A 23,102-nucleotide genomic window follows, 5' to 3' on the forward strand; every position below is an offset into this window, starting at 1 on the left:
ACAGTATATCCGTTGTATGAGATTGCCTCACACTCAATATGGCAACTTTATCTCCCACGTTTACCTTAGGCGCAACGCTACCAACTGGCTCTGTATGAGTTGACAAATAATTTGTGTGGTTATAACATACACATCAAAGAAATATGCTTGGAACAAATTGCTCTTTTCAATAGTAAATAATGAATCAGATAAGATGGATGTTGGAATAGGGACTTAATTCACCACTACTGTCGGTAGAAAGCAACACTTTCACATCGTTCACTCGCAATGACTAAGGAATTTTAGTTCGTTTATTGGTTGTTCACCAAAGACAATGTAGACAATGTGCCATGAATAACATCTCGTCACTACTCAAATATAATTATTGCCAACTACTGTGCAACGACTTGTTAATTGTTAAACTCTCCAGCATTGAAAGATGATACACTTGAAAATAAACTCAATCATGCAGACATTGCGAGGTGGTTTTCCGCACCGATTAAATGGTACCCCGGGTCTGGATATCGGAAAGAAATATTGAACAGAGGCAACTATTTTAACAGTAAATAAAGATTTATGGAGACAACGTAACCTCTCAATAGACATAGACAGCCATGTCTCTCTTATGGAGAAGACTGGCGATATATAGAAAAGGGTGTGTTAAAACTAATGAAACAAGAGAACGTAAGAGACTAGATAACTGTGATATATTTGATGTATAAGATAGGCTAAAGTTCATTGAATATATATGACCATGGAAATATGCAAGGGAAGTACCTAAAAGCGGGCATTGGATATCCTTGAGCTGGACATAATATGTCAGTCGTATGACCAGTTCTTGCACTCGATATGTGACCTTTATCAGCCACATTTACTTTGGGCGCTACACTTCCGACAGGTTCTTAAATAAAAACAATAAGAAAATGTTTGTGTGTCCAATAGAAGTTATACAGACGAAATGTTGGAATGGGGTAAACTGTTTGAGAACAGCATCAAACGTTTAAGTAAATTTATTCTGTTTAAATGTTAAAAAGTCAAAAGAAGTTTGATTCATTTCATGTTTCAAATCTAAGTAGATAACATTAGAAAGTATACCACAATCAAAAAACAGATCGGAGGTTTTCGAAGTCTTACCTAAAAACTGGCGTTGGATACCCTTGGGCAGGACATAATATATTCAAAGAATGATTTATTCTTTTGCGAACAACTTTAAATTCCTCGCCAGTTATTATCTTAGGACTAACGCTACCAACTGGCTCTGTAACGATTTCAAATGTTTATGTTTCATTCCTTATATTTATAAAAACAAAATTTTCTCTAAAATCTTAGTAACAAAGTTATGCTGGGATAATCTATAAGTCCTGCAACTATCTTCGGTTAAATTAAAAAAAAGAAAGAAGAAAAGTTGATTAATAAGCCTAATTTGGGAGAACTTCGTCTACAGACTGATTGAACATTTGAAAGCAGATGGTTCTGAGATCCCTTGCAAATGATATTAAGGAAAAATGTTACTCGTTGTATAGAAATGTAAAAAGACAATTATCATTCCGGCGGTATTTTTTTACGTTTAAGTAAACAACTGTTATCCAATAACGAAGTTCAAAGAACTACAGTTACAAAAGGAGAATTGTCAGAATTGTGTATATCAGCATACCAGACATTTTACTGAAAGAAAACAAAATAAAATCAGCTGAAAAATCCATTACGTATACATTCGTCGTAAGAGCCTGGTATTTTTCAACAATTCCACTAAACAAATTTGGAAACAAAAACTTTAAAAGCAGAAAAATATTTCTTTTTGAAAAACAATTTAGTCTTTTACGTGCGTTTCACGGATTTTCTTTTCTTAACCTTTCAGAAACGGCCAGCACGATATTATAATTGAATCTGTTACTTCTTTTGTTTAGGATAACATCTCGTGTTTGATACAAAATCTTTTACTTCATTTGTTTAAATCAATATTTATGAAGGCATGCCAGCGAAAGTTTGTCGCTTTTCATCATTGTCGAGAAGAAGATGACTACCCGTTTCTAATAGGTTAAGAGTTGTTGTCTGACTGAAATCTCAGTTCATTTATTTTCACGAAATCAATTTTACCGGCAAAATATTTTTGGACTTTTGTGCCATTTTCACGCAACAGGGTACCCTATCCCAACATTCAGGCATATCCAATGACAATAACGTTTTCACTCCAATATCATTATTTACCGACAACGAGTCAATCATGAATTAACACTTTCAACGAACCACTCCATTATTTACTATGAAAACATTATTGTTATTGCTTTTATTTAATGTAGCATATACACGAAAATAAATAAATAAATGTTCCAGTATTACTATTTATGTATTTATTTTCTGTATAATTCTCTTTTTTCCAACAAAAATCAATTCCTTTTTTTTCTCATGCATTACGTTAATTAAAAAGTTCGTTACAATAAACAAAGAAGTGTCTCGGTTTCGGTTTTTCTTTTTATTATTTCTCTGTCGTATCATACAATTAAGCAGATCACTTCTGAACATTTGTGTTATTTTATATTTTCATTAATGTTCGTGAGAATAACAATTACCCGATCCAACGAAATGTTTTTAGCCATGTTATAGGGATCATCATGTCGTATGTTTAGACTGTGCTTCGTGACAAAAAACAGTGTTTCGATTGTTCTCAGGAGCGCACAACGTATGGTAATCAAAATAATCGTATACTTAAGTTGTTACACCGGTTATTATCTTTAAATTACAAAAATGAGTGAAATCTATCTGCTGTGGGTTTTTTCAAAATGGAAAAGGAAGTGCATCAATTAAATGCATAAAATGTTTCTGACGCAAACCTTCAGAGACATCAGATAGGTTACTAGTGTGTTCAATGGATAATCTTTTTAGAATTTAATCAATCCGAACACGAATTAAAGCACTGTGTCTGAAAATTCTTAATTTGATGCTCATATCAATTAGGTGTAACCCTAGCATCTAACATAATCAATACGAATGAAGGTAATAGTAATATTTGATTAAATCTTTTCATCAGAATCCTTTTTGAAAAATGTACGGCCGCAATAACGACCATGAATGCGTTAGCTTTAAGTGAAAATTAGTTCTGGTTGTAGTCGTTTGACGAGCTCTGAGAAAAGTCAGTAGCTTAGCGAAATTTTTCATAAATTGCGAGAAATTGTTCAGTTTTCTCAGAGCTACAACCAAGTCTATTTTCGGTCGAAAGCTAACACATTCGTGGTCGTTATAGCGGTCCTATATTTTTGAAAAAGGATTCTGGTGGAAAGATATCATCGAAAGTAAACTAAAGTCCAGTATTTAAAAGACCACCAAGTATGTGCTTTTCAGCAAAGCATTGATGGCTCTTAACCTCATATCATATGTTACAAGGCAAAGCTGATGGCAGAGTTGGATCGGTTATCCGAAAAACCGAAAATTTCGGTTCGGATTAAACCGAACCGAGAATTTCGGTTCGGATTGAACCGAACCGAAAACTTTGGTTTTGTCGAAAAACAATATAAAATGAAGGCAGACTCGTCAAAATTGATTGATTTCATTATGAACTAACCAAAAAGAAGTAAATGGAGCAATTGCATGATACTTTTATTGAGAATTGAAAATCTCATAAGTTCTTGTCAAATTCGTTTTCTCACAAAAATCGCATGCAATTGCTCCATTTACTTCTTTTTGTTTAGTTCATAATGAAATCAATCAATTTTGACGAGTCTGCCTTCATTTCATATTGTTTTACGACAAAACCAAAGTATTCGGTTCGGTTCAAACCGAACCGAAAATTTCGGATAACCGATCCAACTCTGGCTGATGCTGTAATTTCCTCTTTTGATTGTTTTTGGAAAAACGTTTTCCTATATTTTCTTGATTTTTTCCAGATTTTCCGACTTTTATCTGGATTATCCTTATATTTGCCTTAAGAGTGATATCGCCAAATCTTCAGGTGAGTTTTTTAACTTTGGGAACAAGCGGTCTCCGATTTTAATGAGTGATAGCTTGTTGGATTTGTCTTTCAATTCTAGGAAGCACGTATCTTTCACTTTTTCTAAAAAAAATTGTTTTTTGTGAAAAGCGTTCAAAAGTGAAGACATGTCAGAGGGTACCGAAAACGGTTTTTCGGTAATAACTCAAGAAAAAATAATTTTAAATTGTTGTAATGTTGTACGAATGTCGGCCTTGGAAAGACCTACAGGTAGAGTTTACGCACCGCTCGGAGCTAGTAGATCCACGAAAGTTATGACTAAAAATAAAGTGAATATTCGGAGAGTCCGCCTTCTCTGCAGCTTCGATGTTCCACTTAGTATGGGGTGATGTAGCTGGCCTCACCCACTATCGTTGCACATATAAATGAACGCAGTACTTTTGGGCTGCAAGCCTACAGAAGTCTTCGAAAAAAAGTTAGTGCCAAAATGTAGATTTTTCCTTCTTTCTGAAGGCTTAACTGCTGTAATAGCATCTGGAACGGTACTAAGGCAATCATTTTTTATCGTCTACTATTCTTTTACCTTATCAATAGAAAAACGCTTCGCTATGTCGCGAAAGACGAATCCAACGAGTTATCACTCATTAAAATCGGAAACCGCCTGTTCTCCAATCACCTGATTTGGCGATATCACTCTTAATTTTCCGAAATGGTTGTTTTACGAAAATCTGGAAAAATCTATGAAAATTCGGGGAAAATGTTTTCTTGAAAATAGTCCCTGCTTTCAACCATACTGAAATACGAGACCAAAATTATAGCTCCTATGGCATATAACAGCCAAACCAATCTTGAGACGCTGGTCAACATCGACAGACAGTGAATGATCAGTTTCGTCTGATTTTAATTATTTTTACTTTACCCACGAAGCTAATGAAATAATTTTTAAAATATATTGACAGAAAGTTCTTCTTCACTTCAGACGAATGATGTAAATTTCCTTTTGATGAAATTGGAATAACAAACGTTCGTCATTCGGAAAGTTTACTTAAAACCATTCAATTTGGTAAATATTGACGCAAACACTCAGTTGCTGCTTCAGTTGCACCATCAAAGTGATTCTTTGAGCGATATAATTTTGTACATAACCCGAAACCGCACTGCACTTCTTTGCTTCTTGTAAATGACTTTATTTTGTTTTGTTTTATTTCGATAGGATGGAAATCTGAGCACTTACCAGTAATTACCAGTCGTCCCTTAGTTGCGCTAAGCCTTGTCTCTCCGGTCAATCGATGTTTCGTTCTGCACTGATAGCTTTTATAGCCATCCTCTGGTCCAACTTCTTTAATATGCAATTCACCGGATGGTAATACGAGGTATTTACCATCTATGTGAAAAGAAAAATGTAAATATTAGTATTGAATTGCAGATTTGCTGTAGCACTTCACGTGAATTAACTGAATTCGAAATAAGCTTGATTTGGCATGCATTAATTTATCAAGAAAAAAACTAAATTTAAATTTCTTTGTATAAAATTGTGAAGTGCTAAGCATTTAATAATTGGTTTCATATAACATGCAAAGTGAAGAGGGAAAATAGGGACACGGTAAGCCGTTAGACTTATGGAATTTTCGGACTAAATGGGATGTAAAAGGATGGGAAATATTCAACTCAAAAAGATCAAATTAACACTGTTCGACTGATTTACGTGGCCTGAATGCAAAATTCCATTTTTGTGCTGTTTCAATAGAATATTCAAATATACTGACTTTTACCTAAAAACACGTCAAGCGATGTAATCACTACATCTACTACTTCTTTTGATTAAAGTAACGTCTAGTGTTCCCTATAAAATCTTTTCCTTCGTTGGTTTTAAGATGCATTTTTTCTCTAAATAAGAATACACTGGCTAGCAAATGTTTCTAATATTGTTGCCGTCGTTGTCAACAACAGATGACTATCCATTAATTATACATTATAGAATCAATTTTGGTTAGTTATTCAGAAAGGCATATCTGGGTGCCATTAATCGAGATGTCGAAAATAATCTTGCAAGAAATTCGAGCGAGTACTGATAGCAGTGCAGTACTGAATCAGCTTAACATTTACCTTTGAGAAAACATGTCCAAAACAGCGATTAAGTGTATCCCGCTCAAAATTTATAAGGACTGAAAAATTTAGCTCAACCTGTCAAGAACTAGGCTTCAGCCTTCAAAGGCTTTGATAAATTTATCTATGATGTGAGCCAAATTTATCAGTATCGATCAACTCTGACGGTAATCCTTAATCCTTAATCCAAGCGTGAACAATCACACAAACAACCACTTGAATACAGAAGTTAAAATTGCGTTTTTTTTTGTATTGCTACACGAACACTTTTTGTAAGTGTAATACAATGAGAGAAAAGTTAAACTCGACATGTTTTCTGTTTTGGGAGTTGTTGTTTGTAAATGATTCATCACAAAAATTGTTTAACAAATGAAAGTCTAGATTTTCTATTTTAGTGTTTCATTCTTCGCGCGAGCTTATACCTAACCAAAATTTAGAATATAAAAATCTTGATTTTCAATTGTTCAACGAATTTCATGTGTAATCAATTACAAATCAGAACAAACGTTACTCTAAGCAAAATAATGTTCTGCGGTATGCCTCAAAAATACACTAGATTCTTTTATGTCGCAGCTGTAACTTTGAAAACGTACAAATGCGGACCTCAAGTCTTTCCTCATGAGTCTTGTTAGAATTAAAAAAAAGGAATCTGTACATTTTAGAGACGAAGAGCAACTTACGGGAATATATGGCCATTGGTCAATTGAATACTACATTGAACCTGGGTGGTTTTCGATATTAAATTCGTGAACCAATTGAAAATTCTGAGAATAACACGTAGTCCTACGTAAGCAACAGTATGTACTGCTCTCTTTCAATCAATTTCAAACGAACCATAGTGCCGCAATAATTTCAGGAACAAATAGAACAATAAAACAGTGTATGACAATCATCGGCATTATACAGGATGTCCATTTGGGAAAAGTTGGAAAAAATATTTTTTTTGTGTAATATACCGGAGTTATTTTTATTGTACTGTACACCATTCGAATCGATCCATTCAGTAATAATAACATGATCGGATACGAAACTAGGAATATTGCACCGCAAAACCGCTGCATTGCCTTTGATAACATATTCATCAGACACCTGTGCCTCGTAAAACTGACTAACAACTGAAAATGAAAAATTGCTAGAGTTACAACAATGAATCAATTACGGAAACTATAGGGGAAGCATGTTGTTCGCTTCTAGTTGTAATTTGCTTCGCTTCTACTCTGTATTGTATATCAATTAGGAGTGAAAATTGAGTGTAGGATTATCGGAAATTGTTGAAAAGGCTGTTTTAATAGTGAAGTTGAATGTACCAGGGTTGTCATGTTTATAATGGCCACCATTTGAATCGACCCACTCAACAATTTCTACATGGTCGACGATGAAACTCGGTAAATGACATTTTAAAACCGCTGCATTACCCTTGATGACATATTCGTCATACACCTGAGACTCGTAAAATTGACTAACGACTGAAAATAAATTAGAGAGAATTAGTTTTGGAGCGTGATATGCACATGTGATTAGCTCTTAGAGCTTAGAGTTAACTTTGCCAAGATTGCATAGACTTTTAGATGTTTTTAAATGGCAAAAATCAACTACGCGCAAACCCTGAACTACAAATACTTCCTAATATGTGAAAGGAGTAAGAGTAATAATTAATTATTTGAATAAAAAGTCGTTGAAGCCTACCCTCCCATCATACTTCAAAATAATTAAAATGATACAAATTGTAAAACGAACCGTGCAACGAACTTCACTTTTTTCGGGAGGAAACAGTTGGTTTTCGTTACCTCTTACTGCCGTCAATTTATGAATTTCTTCCTCAATAGAAACAGCGATTCACTACTCTTCGACCAAGAGTATGCAAATTATGAGTTGAATACTGCAGGGAAACACCTAATTTGCTTCGATTTATTAGATCAATGGGGACTTTGTAGTGAGTGGGAAAAGGAAAAAAAACGCTTTGATATTGTCTAACCGTAGTTATCACTTCGTATGTATTCGTTTCCAACGTCATCTACCCATGACTCCACACGTACGAAATCGGATATAAATGATGGATATACGCAACGAAGGATAGCTGAGTTGCCTTTTATTACGTATTCCATAAGTATGTCGGCACCATAGTCCTGGTTTACGACTAAATTGAGGAGAAGATAAAATTCGAATTGTTTTAGAGTCAAAGTCAATGCAACTCTGCGTACAATGAGGATATGAAGTTCCTTTTCTCTTGAAACGTTTTAGTTTCGCCATTTAAAGTCAATATTACAAGTTTTATAAAACTATTTATCGCATCGAACAGCTATTGATAAGTTCAGTTTCATGGACGAAAGTATTTGGAATTGGACAGGACTTTGTATTTGTTTGTGTACAAACCGAAATCATTATCGTTACGTAGATACTCAGTTCCGTCGTCCGAAATCCAAGCTTCGACAATCACAAATTCGCTTACGAAAGATGGCAAGGAACAAGTAAGTGTCGCCGCATTGCCGCGAAGAACAAATTCATCAATAACACGAGTTTGGTAGAATTGTTGAACCACTGAGAAGTAATAAGATTCGTTAATATTCTATCAATTCAAAATGATAAACCGCAGTAGATGGACAAGTCATATACAATGTAAGATAAAATAAAAAGAATGAGGAAGTGGATTTATCAGGAGTAAACGAATGCACGATGTGTACCAGTCTGTTGTTCATTTCCAGGATAAAATGTTCCACCATCTGAGTCAGTCCATAGGTCAACGGCCACGAACTCTGAGACGTAGGAAGGAATTTCGCAAGTCATAACCGCCGAATTTCCTCGAATGACATATTCATTGTCAGCTTCTGCTTCATACGACTGAATTACGACTATCGAAATCAAGAATTGATTGATTTGTTAAAACAAGATTTGTCTAATAACAAGTTCTAGGATTTGGATCGCGTGTTATTTGAAACTTTTAGATGACAAATCTACGAATGTAGTTATATTTGCGCTGCATTTTAGTTCAAAAACAGACGAGACACGAGTCAGTCAACGATTCGGTAACGCATCGGGTAAAGCCGATTAGGGATGAATGAATTCTGTGAGCTATCGCCGGTGTGTTATGGGGAATTTACAGAGAAGAAGTGATTTTCGTTGTGGTCATCGAGCCTGTTTGGTTTGGTTTGCTGCACGACGAGCAATTCATTCGTGATAAGGTTTTCACTAGAGAATAATTGCATGTAGATTTGTAGCGCTTTTAAACATTCGTATACAACTACAAGGTAGACTAATCGCTAATTCTTTATGTGGCCATACCTCGACGAATCGATTGCTTTCATTTTGTCAGGGCAAACGTTGTTTTGCAATTCTAACAAGCACACATTGGACCATCATATTCGGATGTAGTCATCTAGACCATCCAACTTTTCAAACAAAACCGGAAAACATTGGACTATCAGCGGGCAAGTCACCAACGAAATTCGATGTCCGGAAGAGCATATAACGAAAGTGACACCATTCCGAATTTTAAATTACAATATGAGGGTAGCCACTGCAATACTGCAACAAATATGCGAAATTCACAGAGTTTATAAACGATGTTGTGCAGCAAAGGACATACGATTACATCGACGATGGGGAATTTACAGAGAAGAAGTGATTTTCGTTGTGGTCATCGAGCCTGTTTGGTTTGGTTTGCTGCACGACGAGCAATTCATTCGTGATAAGGTTTTGACTAGATAATAATTGCAAACGCTTTTTCTAATGTCATGGAGCAATTAAAGACAATCCAAGACATTCACAGGATATTATCTCTTAAATGTAGAACATAACTACGGCAAAAACTGACGCTTCGAGTACCGCTGCCCAACAAATGCAGTCACAAAGACCACCCTTATCACAACAAAATGGAGACAAATATGATGAAACAAAAAGTGTTGGATGCCTGGCGGTTATGACCACGTTTGTGGTAATTCGATAATATCTCTTAGTACGTGGACGTATCGGGATACTGTCATTTAATGTGATAAAGGTCACTTGTCTAAAGTAATTGCCTATATAATGGTAGCGCTGCAATACCTGCGAATGAATGGATCGGAGAACTACAATGAACTGCAAGACATTCGTATGCAACAACAAGATTAACTTTGTCATTTTTATGGGTCAAACAGACATTCAAGTACCAGGGTTGCGAAAAGCGGCTGTTGGACATTCTTCATAACTTCATTTCGTTATTTATATGATGGAGAGATTGACATACTACCCCGAATCCTTATATTATGGTCATAAAAGCCGAATATCCTCGAATGACATATTCATTGTCAGCTTCTGCTTCATACGATTGAATTACAACTATTAAAATCAAGGAATGAAAATTTGCATTTAATTTTGTAAAATGTTCGAATTGGTCGACGTGTTTCAAAAAAGATTTGTCGAATAATAAGTTCTAGGATCTGGATCGGGTGATATTTGATATATTTTTATGACAAATCTAACCATACGACGATGACGAATTAACTGTAAGTTCAGTGCCATCGTCAACATTGACCCAGGCATCGATGTAAACATAATCTGCAACAAAGCTTGGAATTTTACATTTCATAACTGCAGCATTTCCCTTAATGACATATTCATTCTCAGCTTCTGATATGTAGAATTGAGATACCGCTGCGCATTTCAACCAGATAAAAAGAAAAGAAAAGAAAAATCACGATTTTAAATTGTGTCTTCCAGTTGTGATAAATATAATAATTTTGAAACATAAAAACCTTTGTAAGAAATTGCTTTTATGTGAGTTATTAGTATATTTCTGGTGTACAGTTAGGTAGTCTTCAAAGTGTCATACGGCTGGAGGGACATTTATATTATAGACAAAGCACCTGGCAGGGTAATAGAAAAAAATAAAGTAGTACTTTAATCGAAGTATGCGAATATTTCCATACCTTTTTTTTCATAATGTCATTGCAAAATTACCATTAGGGCTGCTAATGGTATTATTAGTATAAAAAAACTACTCTATTTGACGTGTAAAAACCTCTATTACCCTGCTAGGCGCTTTGTTATAGATTTTAAAGATGGTAAGAAATTGTCCCTATTTATATTGCAAATTTCGAGTTGTAAGATCTTAGATTTATGAGTTCAACAATTTGTTCTACTAAAATCTAGTTGGTCAAATATAGATGACTATGAGAATTCTTAAGGGTAACATTCGAACCGATGCAGCGAAATAGACGGCCATTGTTTGAACCTATTGTACTGGACACCAATGCAACTTGCTTCGCGATGTTATTGATAGCGGATGGAAGTCTTAATTTGTGTTGAACTTTTCCATCACTTGCATCAGATGATAAATGACAGCTCAGGAGACGAATAGTTTATCTGTTACCGACAAGAACGACAAAAATTTGCGATGCATTACAGATAATGTGATCTTATAATTGTAAAACGAACATTATTTAGTGAAGTAAAAGATTTTGTTTTAAACATTTGAACACATTTAGATCAAAAGAAGTAACAGATTCGATAAAAATATTCGTAATATGCTTGCGGTCCGCGATCTGCAGTTGTTTTCAGCGCGATCTGCATTAATTCAGGTTCCGTAATCAGTTAGAATTTAGTGTTGCCGTATGTCGCGTAGTACAAATTCATCAATAGCACGAGCTTGATTGTTGAACCATTGGAAATTTAATTGTTAGTTTTGTCGCTAAGATTTAGTGAGAGTGAACTAATTTTGCATCAATCGTTGAGATAAATTTGTACAAATTAAAGCTGTAAGGCCAATACTGTCGAAAACAATTCCATCATCAATGTACGACTTTACTTCGATTTCCAAAACTAACGCACTGCTTCCATAATCGGTAGGAAAATATAATGAAAAATTTGTGCAGGACAGGACTCAGTATTTATTTGTGTACAAACCGAAGTCGCTGTCACTAGGTAGAAATTCGGTACCGTCACTTGCAACCCATGCTTCGACCTTCACAAAATCAGCAAACGATGGTATATTGCATTTTAAAACGGCCGTATTCCCTTTGATAACGTATTCGGAAACCACTTCGGCTTCATAATATTGATTGACAACTGTGAAATTAATTCGAGCGCAAAATTATTATCTAATGGAGTAGAACAGTGAATACGAATTATATTTTTATTAAAATAAAAATCTGATGAATTATGCCTCGTAAACGTTGCAGTTTTAATTCAAAATCCTGATAGTCGGTAAGTGGTGTAATAAAACAATTTAGGAAAAGGACGTAAAAGATATTCGGGGAAGAAAAATTGAATCGTTTCCCGTACCAAAATTGTCTTTTGAATTATCGTCTAGCGATCCGTACAAGTTTCCATTTTCATCTTGCCATGATAATACAGTAACGTAGTCACCCACAAAGGAGGGGATCGAGCAACGAAGAACAGCTGAATTACCACGGATAACATACTCGTTATTTACTTCCGATTGATAGAACTGGTGAACCACTATAATTTTTGTGTATTTACATTATCTACTATTTCACCTTACATTTTCTTCAATTCTATTAAAAATCGTCTTTTTGCAATTGAATACAAATGGACATTATGTTAGTAAATATTTAAATTATTTTCCCTTCGCTGACGTACGACCAACGAATTCTATCAGTGGTATATGATAAAATAACCATCGACATACTATGGTAATCATACGTACGATAATCGCTCTGAGGTTTAACTTAGCTGATAAAAAATGTTTAAAAAATTGTTTGATTCGTTGTTTTTAATTGCTAGGGAATTACGAAGGGTGCCGCACTTCTTGGACTATACTAGATCACGATCAGAATAAATGGGTATCAGTGTGGCAAAATGGGTTTAAATCGTATCGAATTAGGTGAACTAAATTGAAGATAGACATCCCCTAGATGGGCTAGTCACATTTGGTCCCATACGATTCAGTCCATTTAGTCCAAGAAGTGCGGCACCTCTCGGGGAATTGTAGTTGAAAGCAACAATTTGGATCAATTTGTCACTTTTTATAAAAAGCAACGATAACCTGTTACGATTAGCGCTGACGTAGTAACCGGCCTAATAAGTAAGATTGTTCCGATGATCTACAAACCATCCACTTGGTAACCAAAGCCAAAATTTTGACCTGAGTATCAGACGATCAAAACTGAACTAACATTATTTTCCCATCGAAATATCGAACCAATTAATACGATGGCATTTCCCTCAATGACAATTTCGTTCACCTCTTTTGATATATATGGGGAATTATCAAAAAATTCCAACTGCGTGTTTCAATCAGATAAAGAAGAAAAAAACAGCACAAAATTAAGTTATATGAAGATATTACATACCATCAAAATGTAATAATAATAATAATAAAAATGGATCCAAGGTCTACGCGACAAGTTACAAGTGTATTTTGAACGGATGTACAATGACCGTATTTATACGGACAGAATAATGTGGAAAGGAATTGGATAATTTCGAGTATAATAACTAATTAAAATTCACACCGTAATTATCAGAGGTCGCCAGCACGGTATTCGTTTCGTCGATCCAAGACTCCACGCGTACATAGTCTCCCATAAAGGAGGGTATCGAACACTTCAATATGGCTGTGTTACCTCGGATCACGTATTCTGTCATGATTTCAGCTTCGTAGAATTGATTGACAACTGATTGCAAAAACATTATTACAGAATCAGGTAATGGCATTTGAGTAAAAATATTTTGAATGGGACTCTCACAATCACATCACCATTTTCAGTTAGCATTTTATTTAAAAACATTTTTCATATTATTCGGGGAAAATGATTTTCTGCTGAATTGCCCTTTATACTGGGTCTCATTAGTTAGTAATGCTGATTTAGATTTAAATAGGGCCGACAGAATGAGCATCATATATTATATTAATGGTTATTTCACCCAATTTCGTTTTATTTAAATCGAATAATACACCCAAGGGGAGAAAACAGATCGCGAAATATTTTAAAGAATTTACGTTGGTTGGTTTTGTGTATATTGTTGAACGAATATTTTTTACAAAATACCGTTAAGTGGAGTTAAACCAAGAGTTAAAATTGAAAAATCTAAAACGTCTTTAAAAACGACTCCTCGGGTCCATTGTGCTTCGTTAACTTCCAGTTACCTCCTTCGGATACGGTTAGCCATTCTCTATCTATTCTGCAAAAAATCACTGCAGGCTTTAATTCCAACAGTTCTTCTAAAGGTTCAATAGAGCCGGATAGGTGCATAAAAAATGTCTCTTTGTTTCTGGGTCATAGCCTCATCATCGACACGTAGTTTTCTTTGTTCAAAGGGGTACGCGTTGCGTAACACGTTTTAGTATTCTAATCAAAGTTATACGAGGTTATTGAACAGCGCAACATTGCAAGGGTTTTTTTCTGATTTGGGTAGACAGTTTGAGGGATCTCCACTTGCGTCACGTAATATGTGACCATCCACAAAGGGGCAACTGATATGGTAGCTACAAAACCTATAACATGGTACGTATGTTTTATGCATGAGAATGTATTCACAGCGAATAAAATGTATACGTGACGTCGCGTCCGCGACTATCGCAACTATAATTCGGTTAAAAAGTACTAACCATTTCTATGTCAACAATAAATTCACATTCAACTAAATAGCTAACAGAGAACATCTTCAATTTGTACCTCTTTTCACCGAAACGATAATGTTGTGTGAATTAGATACTCATGAAGATAAATAGCTGCTTTTAACATATGGTTAAATAGGAAATATTGCCTTCAAATATTCTACTGAATGTGATATGTTCTTGCTGACCAAAGCTCTTTTTTGACTAATATAAAGCAACCACAATGACCTATAGCATTTAGTACAACACGAAAGCTGCGAAATTTATGCTGTTGTCGTTAAAGACCATGATTCGTATAGTTCTTGGTCCTCACTTCTGATTCATATAGTTCTATGGATGTGTAAACTATACTAGGTTAAAGTTGTAACTAACAAATTTAAACTTCTTTCTCAAATCTGTTTGTATAAATTCGCTTGGTTGCGACTGGTTCTAAATGTTACGAACGAAATTTCAATTTCATTGCGGTGAACGTTATAGTAAGAAGTGCGGCCTCTTAATTCTTTTGTTGCATTCATATTATATTTAAGCGCATCAACTTCATAAATTTGTTTTTATTATTTTCAACAATGGTGTCGGTCAGGTTTTTGAGATATTAAATGGATTTATGCCTTAATTTAATCGTGATTATGCTGAGACGATAGCACTTCCGATTAATTAGTAATAGAAACATGTATACTCCCGGCCTTTGTGTACAATTTTGTTTTTTATATCAAAAGAAATATTTATAACTCTTTGTTTTAAGTGGTTTTATTGGTTGAAATGAATATATAAATAGAATGTATTATGAAAATGGACAGCCACTTCATCTCTGTGGTATATCAGTCGTTGGCTATGTGTGTTTATTATTTGTGTTGAACATAAAAAATGAAATATGAAGCCGAATATTTCATTGTTTTTAATTGGATAAAATGGTATGTATGTGAGCACATATAGCACATTGGAGCGACGAATGGAATTAAAAATCGATAAATGATGACAAACAAAATCGAAAACTGGTTCAATGGGATTCTCTTTCACTTTGCAAACTTATATGAAACACTACGCTTGGTGGTGTTACGGATGAACAAACCGTATTCAGTTCCTGGGAAAAAACTTTCTTCCTTATCGGTATGCCAGGAAACAACATGCACGAAATCTATTATATAGGAAGGAATCTCGCATTTCAGAATGCCTGCATTGCCCCGAATAACATATGCCTTGTTCACATCAGTGTCGTAGTGTTGAGCGACCACTATTAATTAGGAAATTATACGGTTAAATCAACTAAAGACGGCGTTTTATTGGACGAAAATATAAATTTAATGTTCAGTTTTCTAATCAATGAATGGCGTGGAGTGGAAATGGACAATTTACGGTAGTTTTAGCTACAAACCATAATCTGTTCCAGGATAGTAACTTTCATCTTGATCACTGTGCCAAGATATAACATTAACGAAATCGGCATTGAATGAGGGAATCGAGCAACGAATAATTGCCGCATTTCCACGAATAACGTGCTCTTTGCTTGCATCAGCTTCGTAAGATTGTGTTACCACTGTTACCAAAAATGACCATGAGTAAGAGAATTTGAGTAGAGGAATATTTTAATTTGTATAAATTAAGTTTGGAAAGTAAATCATAGTCTCTCACTCAGTCTCTCCCATTTAATTTGAGAAACAAATTCTTTTTCCATGATTTCGTAGAAAAATGTCAATCAAAAGACCAAAAAAAATATATTTTAAAACGATCTACGTGACTGGACGACTATTAGAACACAAAATTCGGTTGAAAATGATTAACTTTGTATCTGTCAAGAAGATGTTTATATCCTAATAAATAACGAAGAAACACCTTGACCTTACAATATCTCCTCAAACCGGACGATAATGTTGTGTGAAGTGGAAAACCACGTCTGAAGGTATAGTATATTACTATACAAGGGAAGGAATTTGATATCCAGATCGTGCTACGAAATATCAAATTATTTCCCGAGTGTAGTATGACGTTTTCCTTCCGAAAGACTTTCCCCTAGGGACGGAAAGTCCATTTTCCCTCCCTAGTAAAGGAAAATAGCTATTTTAGGCGCATGGTCCTCGTGATTGAAATGAAAATTTTACGTGGTACATGTCTGACTAATTTTAAATAATTTAATTTCTCAGATTTTAATCACTTTTTTACGGTGAAAAGACAAATAAAAACTGTTGTTTTGAGGACACCAATTTGGTAATTGTGCGATGTTAATTGACTTTGTCCACACGAAAATGGAAAATCATTCTTTGATTGTTTTACTTTTTACGCAAAACAATAACATTATGTCCTGTGGTTATCATTTATTATGGTCATTATATGCGCAGAAATTGTCGCACAGTCATATTATAGTTAAATTTTACCGTTTACAATTGTTATAATTAATTATCCCATTTGTTTTTTGTATAGTCAGACTGACTAAGCCCGTTACAGTTGTCATAACCTATCATAGAAAACTCATTCCATCGTTAGCAGACGTATGAGGTAATTGTCATTCATACATTATAGCCATAAATTGATCAATAAGATCATAATTTATGAGTCAGAACGATCATCAATCACAACTATAAACATATGGTGAAGACGAATAAAACGGCGCTGGAGTGAGGTTGTATATAATGTACAAAGTCCAATATCAATTACTCATTAATCCACAGAATATTTTAATTAATTCCACCAGCGAGTATCTAAATGCACGATTAACCAATTTGGTTGTATGTGTTGCTTTCTGTTTTCTATTAATGGATACGGTTAATAATTGATGCATCATGGAATGTTGTTATTAATGAAGTAATAGAAAATCAATGTTATTCTCGGTAGCGTGTTCGTTCTTTAATGTAATGTGGTTGATTGCAATGACCAACAATGACGGGCGACACGCGATCAATGTTTTTATGTTTAGCTAGTCGATGTAATGGGAGAAAGTGACGAAAAATCAATACAATATCTCAATTGACTTCAATCTTACAATCGTTTGAACATCCGTCCGTCACTACTGATTGATTTGGTTACTGTGACAGTAACAAGAACAGTAACATACAACCGAGCAAATAAAATTTGTTAAAAGCAAACGAATTCACGAAAATAAAAATCCTCATTTGTCTGTAAAGGAAATGTAGCGACGAGCACGCATTATGTTAATGACTGCGAAAAAAAACCACTGAGAGACAAGTTTTAAATAAAATCAAAAAGCAGAACCGAGTGATGATGTCATTCTAATAACACTGAACGGTTAACGAACATTTTTCAAATTGATGCAGTTGAATTTGTTTGAGCAACGAACTTTTAAGCTTAGTTTCCTCTTATGCCGTTTACGCTCCGTTTAGCTAAACCACGCCTCTTTTTTATTGTTTAATTAGTAAACGGAGTGCAAACGGAGCGTAAACGGAGTGAGTGGAAACTAAGCTTTACAGTAGATTTTTTCAACGATGAATAAGTTGGTGGCATCTGGATAAACTATACACAACATTCTCGTGAGAGGGATTTTTTTTGAAAAACAGCGTACGGAAATCGGACGCATTTTCCAGTGGATTTTTTTATATGTGCCCAGAAGCCCTGGAGGCCAAAACCACTTCATAAAAATTCTTCGAGGTTTGTGTGACTAATGGGAGGTAATCAAAAACAGAAAATGAGGAAATTGCAAAAAAGGTAATTGCATGTTTTTTCGAGGCAAATAGGGTCTTATTGGGTTTAAAATTCATCCAATCTGAGATATGTGCAGTTGAAGCTTTCAACCGAAATCGACTGAAACCTTGCACTTTTCTTACAGAAATTTTTCGAGGTATATGAAACGTACATGGTCGTGTGGGGTGTCATTTAAAAGGTAATTTTATATTGTTTCAAGGCAACTCAGGTTTTATGAGGCTTTGAAAGCATCTACAATGAAAAATGAGAATTTGAAATGTTTAAGTGCTCATATTTCATCGCAGATATTACCAGATATTCTGTAAGGCTCTATTTGCCCTGAAACTATATAAAATTACCGTTCGAATGGCACCCCACATGACAATGTACGTTTCGTGTACCTTGAGAAATTTCTGTGAGAAAAGTGGATGTTTTCGGTTTTTGATCACCTCCCACTAGCCACACAAGCTTCGAAGAATTTTTTTGAATGTGGTTTTGGCTTCAAGGGTCGAACACCCTTCTGGGCACATATAGAAAATTCCACTGGAAAATGCGTCCGATTTCGGTAGTCTGTTTTGCAAAAGAATCCCTCGAAGCAATTTATAAGAAATGAGACGCGCATAGAACTATGCGAAATTAGTCGACGAGATTTAATAAATATCCGGTATAAGCATCATCAAAGTCACCATCACGAAGACTATCACCGTCACCAAAAAAAGATTGTTCAGGACAAAACGATTCTTCGTACTCCAACAACTCCACAATACACTCAGCATTCATTATACTGAAATTGTTATTCATATAGTTGTGTGATCGTCGCGATTTTAATTTGAAATCATGTGTCAGACATAGTGTATAACATAAAATGTATGTATAATTTGGCTGTCTACAAACACAAATTCTGTATGCACTCAGCTTGTGATGCGTATACTCGTCATGTTTTACATACGAAATTCTCAATGATGGATTGAATTTCACACATCTGCAGTGTACTTGTAGAGAATTACATTTTGATTTTGATGAGAAGGCGCAGTTATTGTGTTCAACATAATATATAAAAGTGTCGGAGCATTTTTATTTAATCACACTAACCGATGTATTAACGGTCGGAATTCTAGCAATTTTTTCCTGTATAGAGGTGTGCCCTTCGTTTCGGAATTTAATCGCATTTAATCAAATGTAATGTTAACATATATCCGACACAATGTCAGACAACAATAATTGCGCCTTGTCAAAATTCCTGCAAAAATATGGTTTTGAAAATTTAACAAAAAAGAAACCGTTTCACTCACCAGCTCGGACATTCACATCCCGCGATATAATTGATCCGAATTGATTTTTGGCAAGACAAGCGTACACTTGAGCATGCACCTCTTGACGATAGTCTTCGGCGCGAAACGGTGGAAATACCAGATTTCCGTTGCTTAAGACTTGTCGTAATCCAGGTACATCACCAACGGCCGTTCCGTCACTACGAACCCATATGATTTCCGGTGCTGGATTGCCACTCGCTCGACATTCGACAACAGATCCGGTGGAATTCGAAAAGTCTATACGATTTATTGGCTCCTTTAAGAACATCGGTCCTTTGGTGTCAGCTTCAGTGTTTGCAGTTGAACCTGGTGATGATAAATATTTGTTTGAATTGATTGAAGTAGATTCATAATTCTTATAAATGAAAAATTTGCAGCCTGACGAGAGTCTGCTAATTAGCAAGTAGTCTAACATCTCTTTCACTCTCTCTCTTAATGTTCGCTGATGTATAAATCGTACACCTCGCATCGACAGTCAAAAGGTATAATAGAAATAAAGCCAGTTGAAGAAAACATTTTAATTGAGGAACACACTTTGAAGTACACATTAAAGGATGGCGTGTTGATGAATAGATTGAAACTTTACAAGTTTGCCTACCAACGTGCCACATTTATTTTGTTTGTCTTGTTTTTATGAAAAGATGATGACGATAACCGAACAAAATAACCTTTGTACGTCGAAATAACATTCTGTGTTTTCTTCGAAGAAAGACTCTGACACAAAATAGTTTCTTTTTTGTGTGTGAAGTGACGCAACTTAGAATATGTAATTGGACGGAGGTGCATGGAACTCACGTAATATTTCCAAATTATTTCAGTTTTTGTTATTTTGAATTAACATTCCCTTCACTTCCTATAACATCTATGAGTCGAACCTTTGTCTACTGGTAGAGAAATCAATACAAAAATGTGTTTGAAGAACATCCAATATTCTTCTAAGAGATGACACGGATTTACGGATAACGTTTTGTTAACTCGACACAATCATACATCGCAAGCATTATTTGATATGTTTTCAGATTGACTATAAGTAGTAGACAACTCGACAACTACCACCACCGTCATATATAACGAGTCACAATGTCATTTGTCTTTTTTTGCCGCGAGTTTTATTATAACGAGCTGTACGATGCTATAAAATTATAAAAAGGTAAGTTCGAAATAAAAAGGTTCTTCGAAGAAAATTTTTATTTGCTTTTCTGGTTGTGTACAATTGAGGGAAAAGGTCTCTTTAAATTGTATAATCCAAAAGTGTTTTTTTATACGCCTCAAACTAGGTATATTCATCTTTTATTTCATTCATTTACACACATTCCTGCAATAAAACCCTTCAAGCGTGTACGTGGGTTTAATATTCGTCAACTTTGTGATGCATATTTATGTGATGCATTTATTAGACGAGAATATTCCATCACTTCGTTGCATAAAAGAATGGAAAAAATGAGACACGACAATTTTTTATCAGCAATTGGGTCATTATACCGTGCATTGTTCTTCATAATCTCCAATTTAACATCTATCTAAGTCAATGAAACTTTGAGTATGAACGAAGTGATAATTTCAAACAAATTTCGTTAAGCTACTTCCTATCAAACCTGATTTTATTGATCCAACTAATAACCTAGTCCGTTGTTTAACGCCAAATAAATAAATATTCTCCGATCGCTGACGACTTATTTGCATATATCGCAAAGGTAAAGTTTGCTAAATACTGAAAAAGTGTTAAGCGACGCCACCGAATTTTATAATACGAAATTTTCGGTTAAAGTTCGGCTTTTAAATGACAAACAATTTTGAATCAATATAATGCATTAATCGCGATATAACTAACAACTCTTTGCTTGTTGTACGTGACCTAAATTTGAATTCTTAATAACACATCTAGTGGAAAGCAAAATACAACTCCTTCAATGTACTTGTTGGATATTTATAGAAGAGACATTTTCTCTCTGTATTGTTTAGTTACGTTTTTATGCTACTCAGCTGTATACAGATATAAAGTGAATCGCTGTGTTCAAATAATAATTAGTGAGAGATGATCTAAATTGAGAAAGTTTTTGCGTTATCATATTGCTTAGTATGCATCTTATCATTCACAGATTATACTAAAAATGATACCATGTAGAATACACTGATGGTCTTGCAACGTCATTTCGGAACTTGCGTATACATGTTAGTGTAGCGTATAGTTTCTGTTTGCATAAAAACTTCTTGTGCTAACATTCAACCAGTTCAAGAAACTTTACAATATTCAAATATCAACAGGTGTAAGCGATAGGTAAAATACATTTTTAAACTAAAGTCGAGCATTGTCTTGATATATAGTGACACAATTAAACAGTTTACTCTTTGCATTGTGACCATAAATCGATGATTTTATGTTTTTGTTTGGTTTTTATTGTAATTGTAGTTTAGCTACGGGGAATATAAACTATTGTACTGAGTACGATGAAATAATGTTTCGAAAAAATCGATGAACTCTAGCTAATACCGACTTATAATCAAAAATAATAAAAAAGTAAAAGATATTGTGTTAATCAGTTCAAAATACTTGGATTAGAAGATGTAATAGATTTGATAATAATGTGACGGTACCAGTCTCCGGACATGTATTAGTGATCGGACAAACATTTTTTTATGCTTTAATTTGAGGACCTTTTCTTTGTGTACTTTATATTCGAGGACGGTCTTCATATGAAACCTGGTGATTACCTGGCAGTGTTCGATATGACTGTGCAGTTCGATATGACTGCCTGACAGTCCGATATGACTGCCTGGCGGTTGATTTCAACTGCCTGGCGGTTAATTACAACTACCTGGCGGTTCATTACAACTACCTGGCGGTTCATTACAACTGCCTGGCGGTTCATTACAACTGCCTGGCGGTTCATTACAACTGCCTGGCGGTTCATTACAACTGCCTGGCGGTTCATTACAACTGCCTGGCGGTTCATTACAACTGCCTGGCGGTTCATTACAACTGCCTGGCGGTTCATTACAACTGCCTGGCGGTTCATTACAACTGCCTGGCGGTTCATTACAACTGCCTGGCGGTTCATTACAACTGCCTGGCGGTTAATTACAACTGCCTGGCGGTTCATTACAACTGCCTGGCGGTTCATTACAACTGCCTGGCGGTTCATTATAACTGCCTGGCGGTTCATTATAACTGCCTGGCGGTTCATTATAACTGCCTGGCGGTTCATTATAACTGCCTGGCGGTTCATTATAACTGCCTGGCGGTTCATTATAACTGCCTGGCGGTTCATTACAACTGCCTGACGGTTCGAAGAACTGGCTGGCGGTTGAAACTGCTGGGTTGAAAATAACTGCTGGCTGTTCAGTATAACTGTCTGACTGTTCAGTATAACTGCCTGGCGGTTCATTACAACTGCCTGGCGGTTCATTACAACTGCCTGGCGGTTCATTACAACTGCCTGGCGGTTCATTACAACTGCCTGGCGGTTCATTACAACTGCCTGGCGGTTCATTACAACTGCCTGGCGGTTCATTACAACTGCCTGGCGGTTCATTACAACTGCCAGGCGGTTCGGAAGAACTGGCTGGCGGTTGAAAATAACTGCTGGCTGTT

General features: G+C 35.3%; 1 protein-coding gene across 38 annotated transcripts in view; it reads right to left on the bottom strand.

Annotated features, from left to right (window-relative positions):
* Window positions 1–23,102, bottom strand: part of LOC119066071 (Down syndrome cell adhesion molecule-like protein Dscam2) — a 139,127-nt gene that overhangs the window by 59,024 nt on the left and 57,001 nt on the right. For 13 of the 38 annotated variants that reach the window (XM_037168302.1, XM_037168308.1, XM_037168305.1 and 10 more), the window contains exons 3-6: window positions 19,490–19,816; window positions 12,269–12,445; window positions 5,139–5,288; window positions 757–880 (exon numbers count right to left, since the gene is read on the bottom strand). In XM_037168302.1, the coding sequence (XP_037024197.1) occupies window positions 757–880; window positions 5,139–5,288; window positions 12,269–12,445; window positions 19,490–19,816 (778 nt within the window). Of the gene's footprint in view, window positions 1–756; window positions 881–1,113; window positions 1,238–5,138; window positions 5,289–8,383; window positions 8,549–8,691; window positions 8,860–10,468; window positions 10,640–11,890; window positions 12,053–12,268; window positions 12,446–13,461; window positions 13,624–15,636; window positions 15,799–15,939; window positions 16,102–19,489; window positions 19,817–23,102 lie in introns of all 38 variants that reach the window. The other 25 variants (XM_037168315.1, XM_037168310.1, XM_037168318.1 and 22 more) reach the window with 10 other exon arrangements.

The sequence above is a fragment of the Bradysia coprophila genome, chromosome IV, assembly GCF_014529535.1.
Source record: "Bradysia coprophila strain Holo2 chromosome IV, BU_Bcop_v1, whole genome shotgun sequence".
Classification (NCBI taxonomy): Eukaryota; Metazoa; Arthropoda; class Insecta; order Diptera; family Sciaridae; genus Bradysia; species Bradysia coprophila.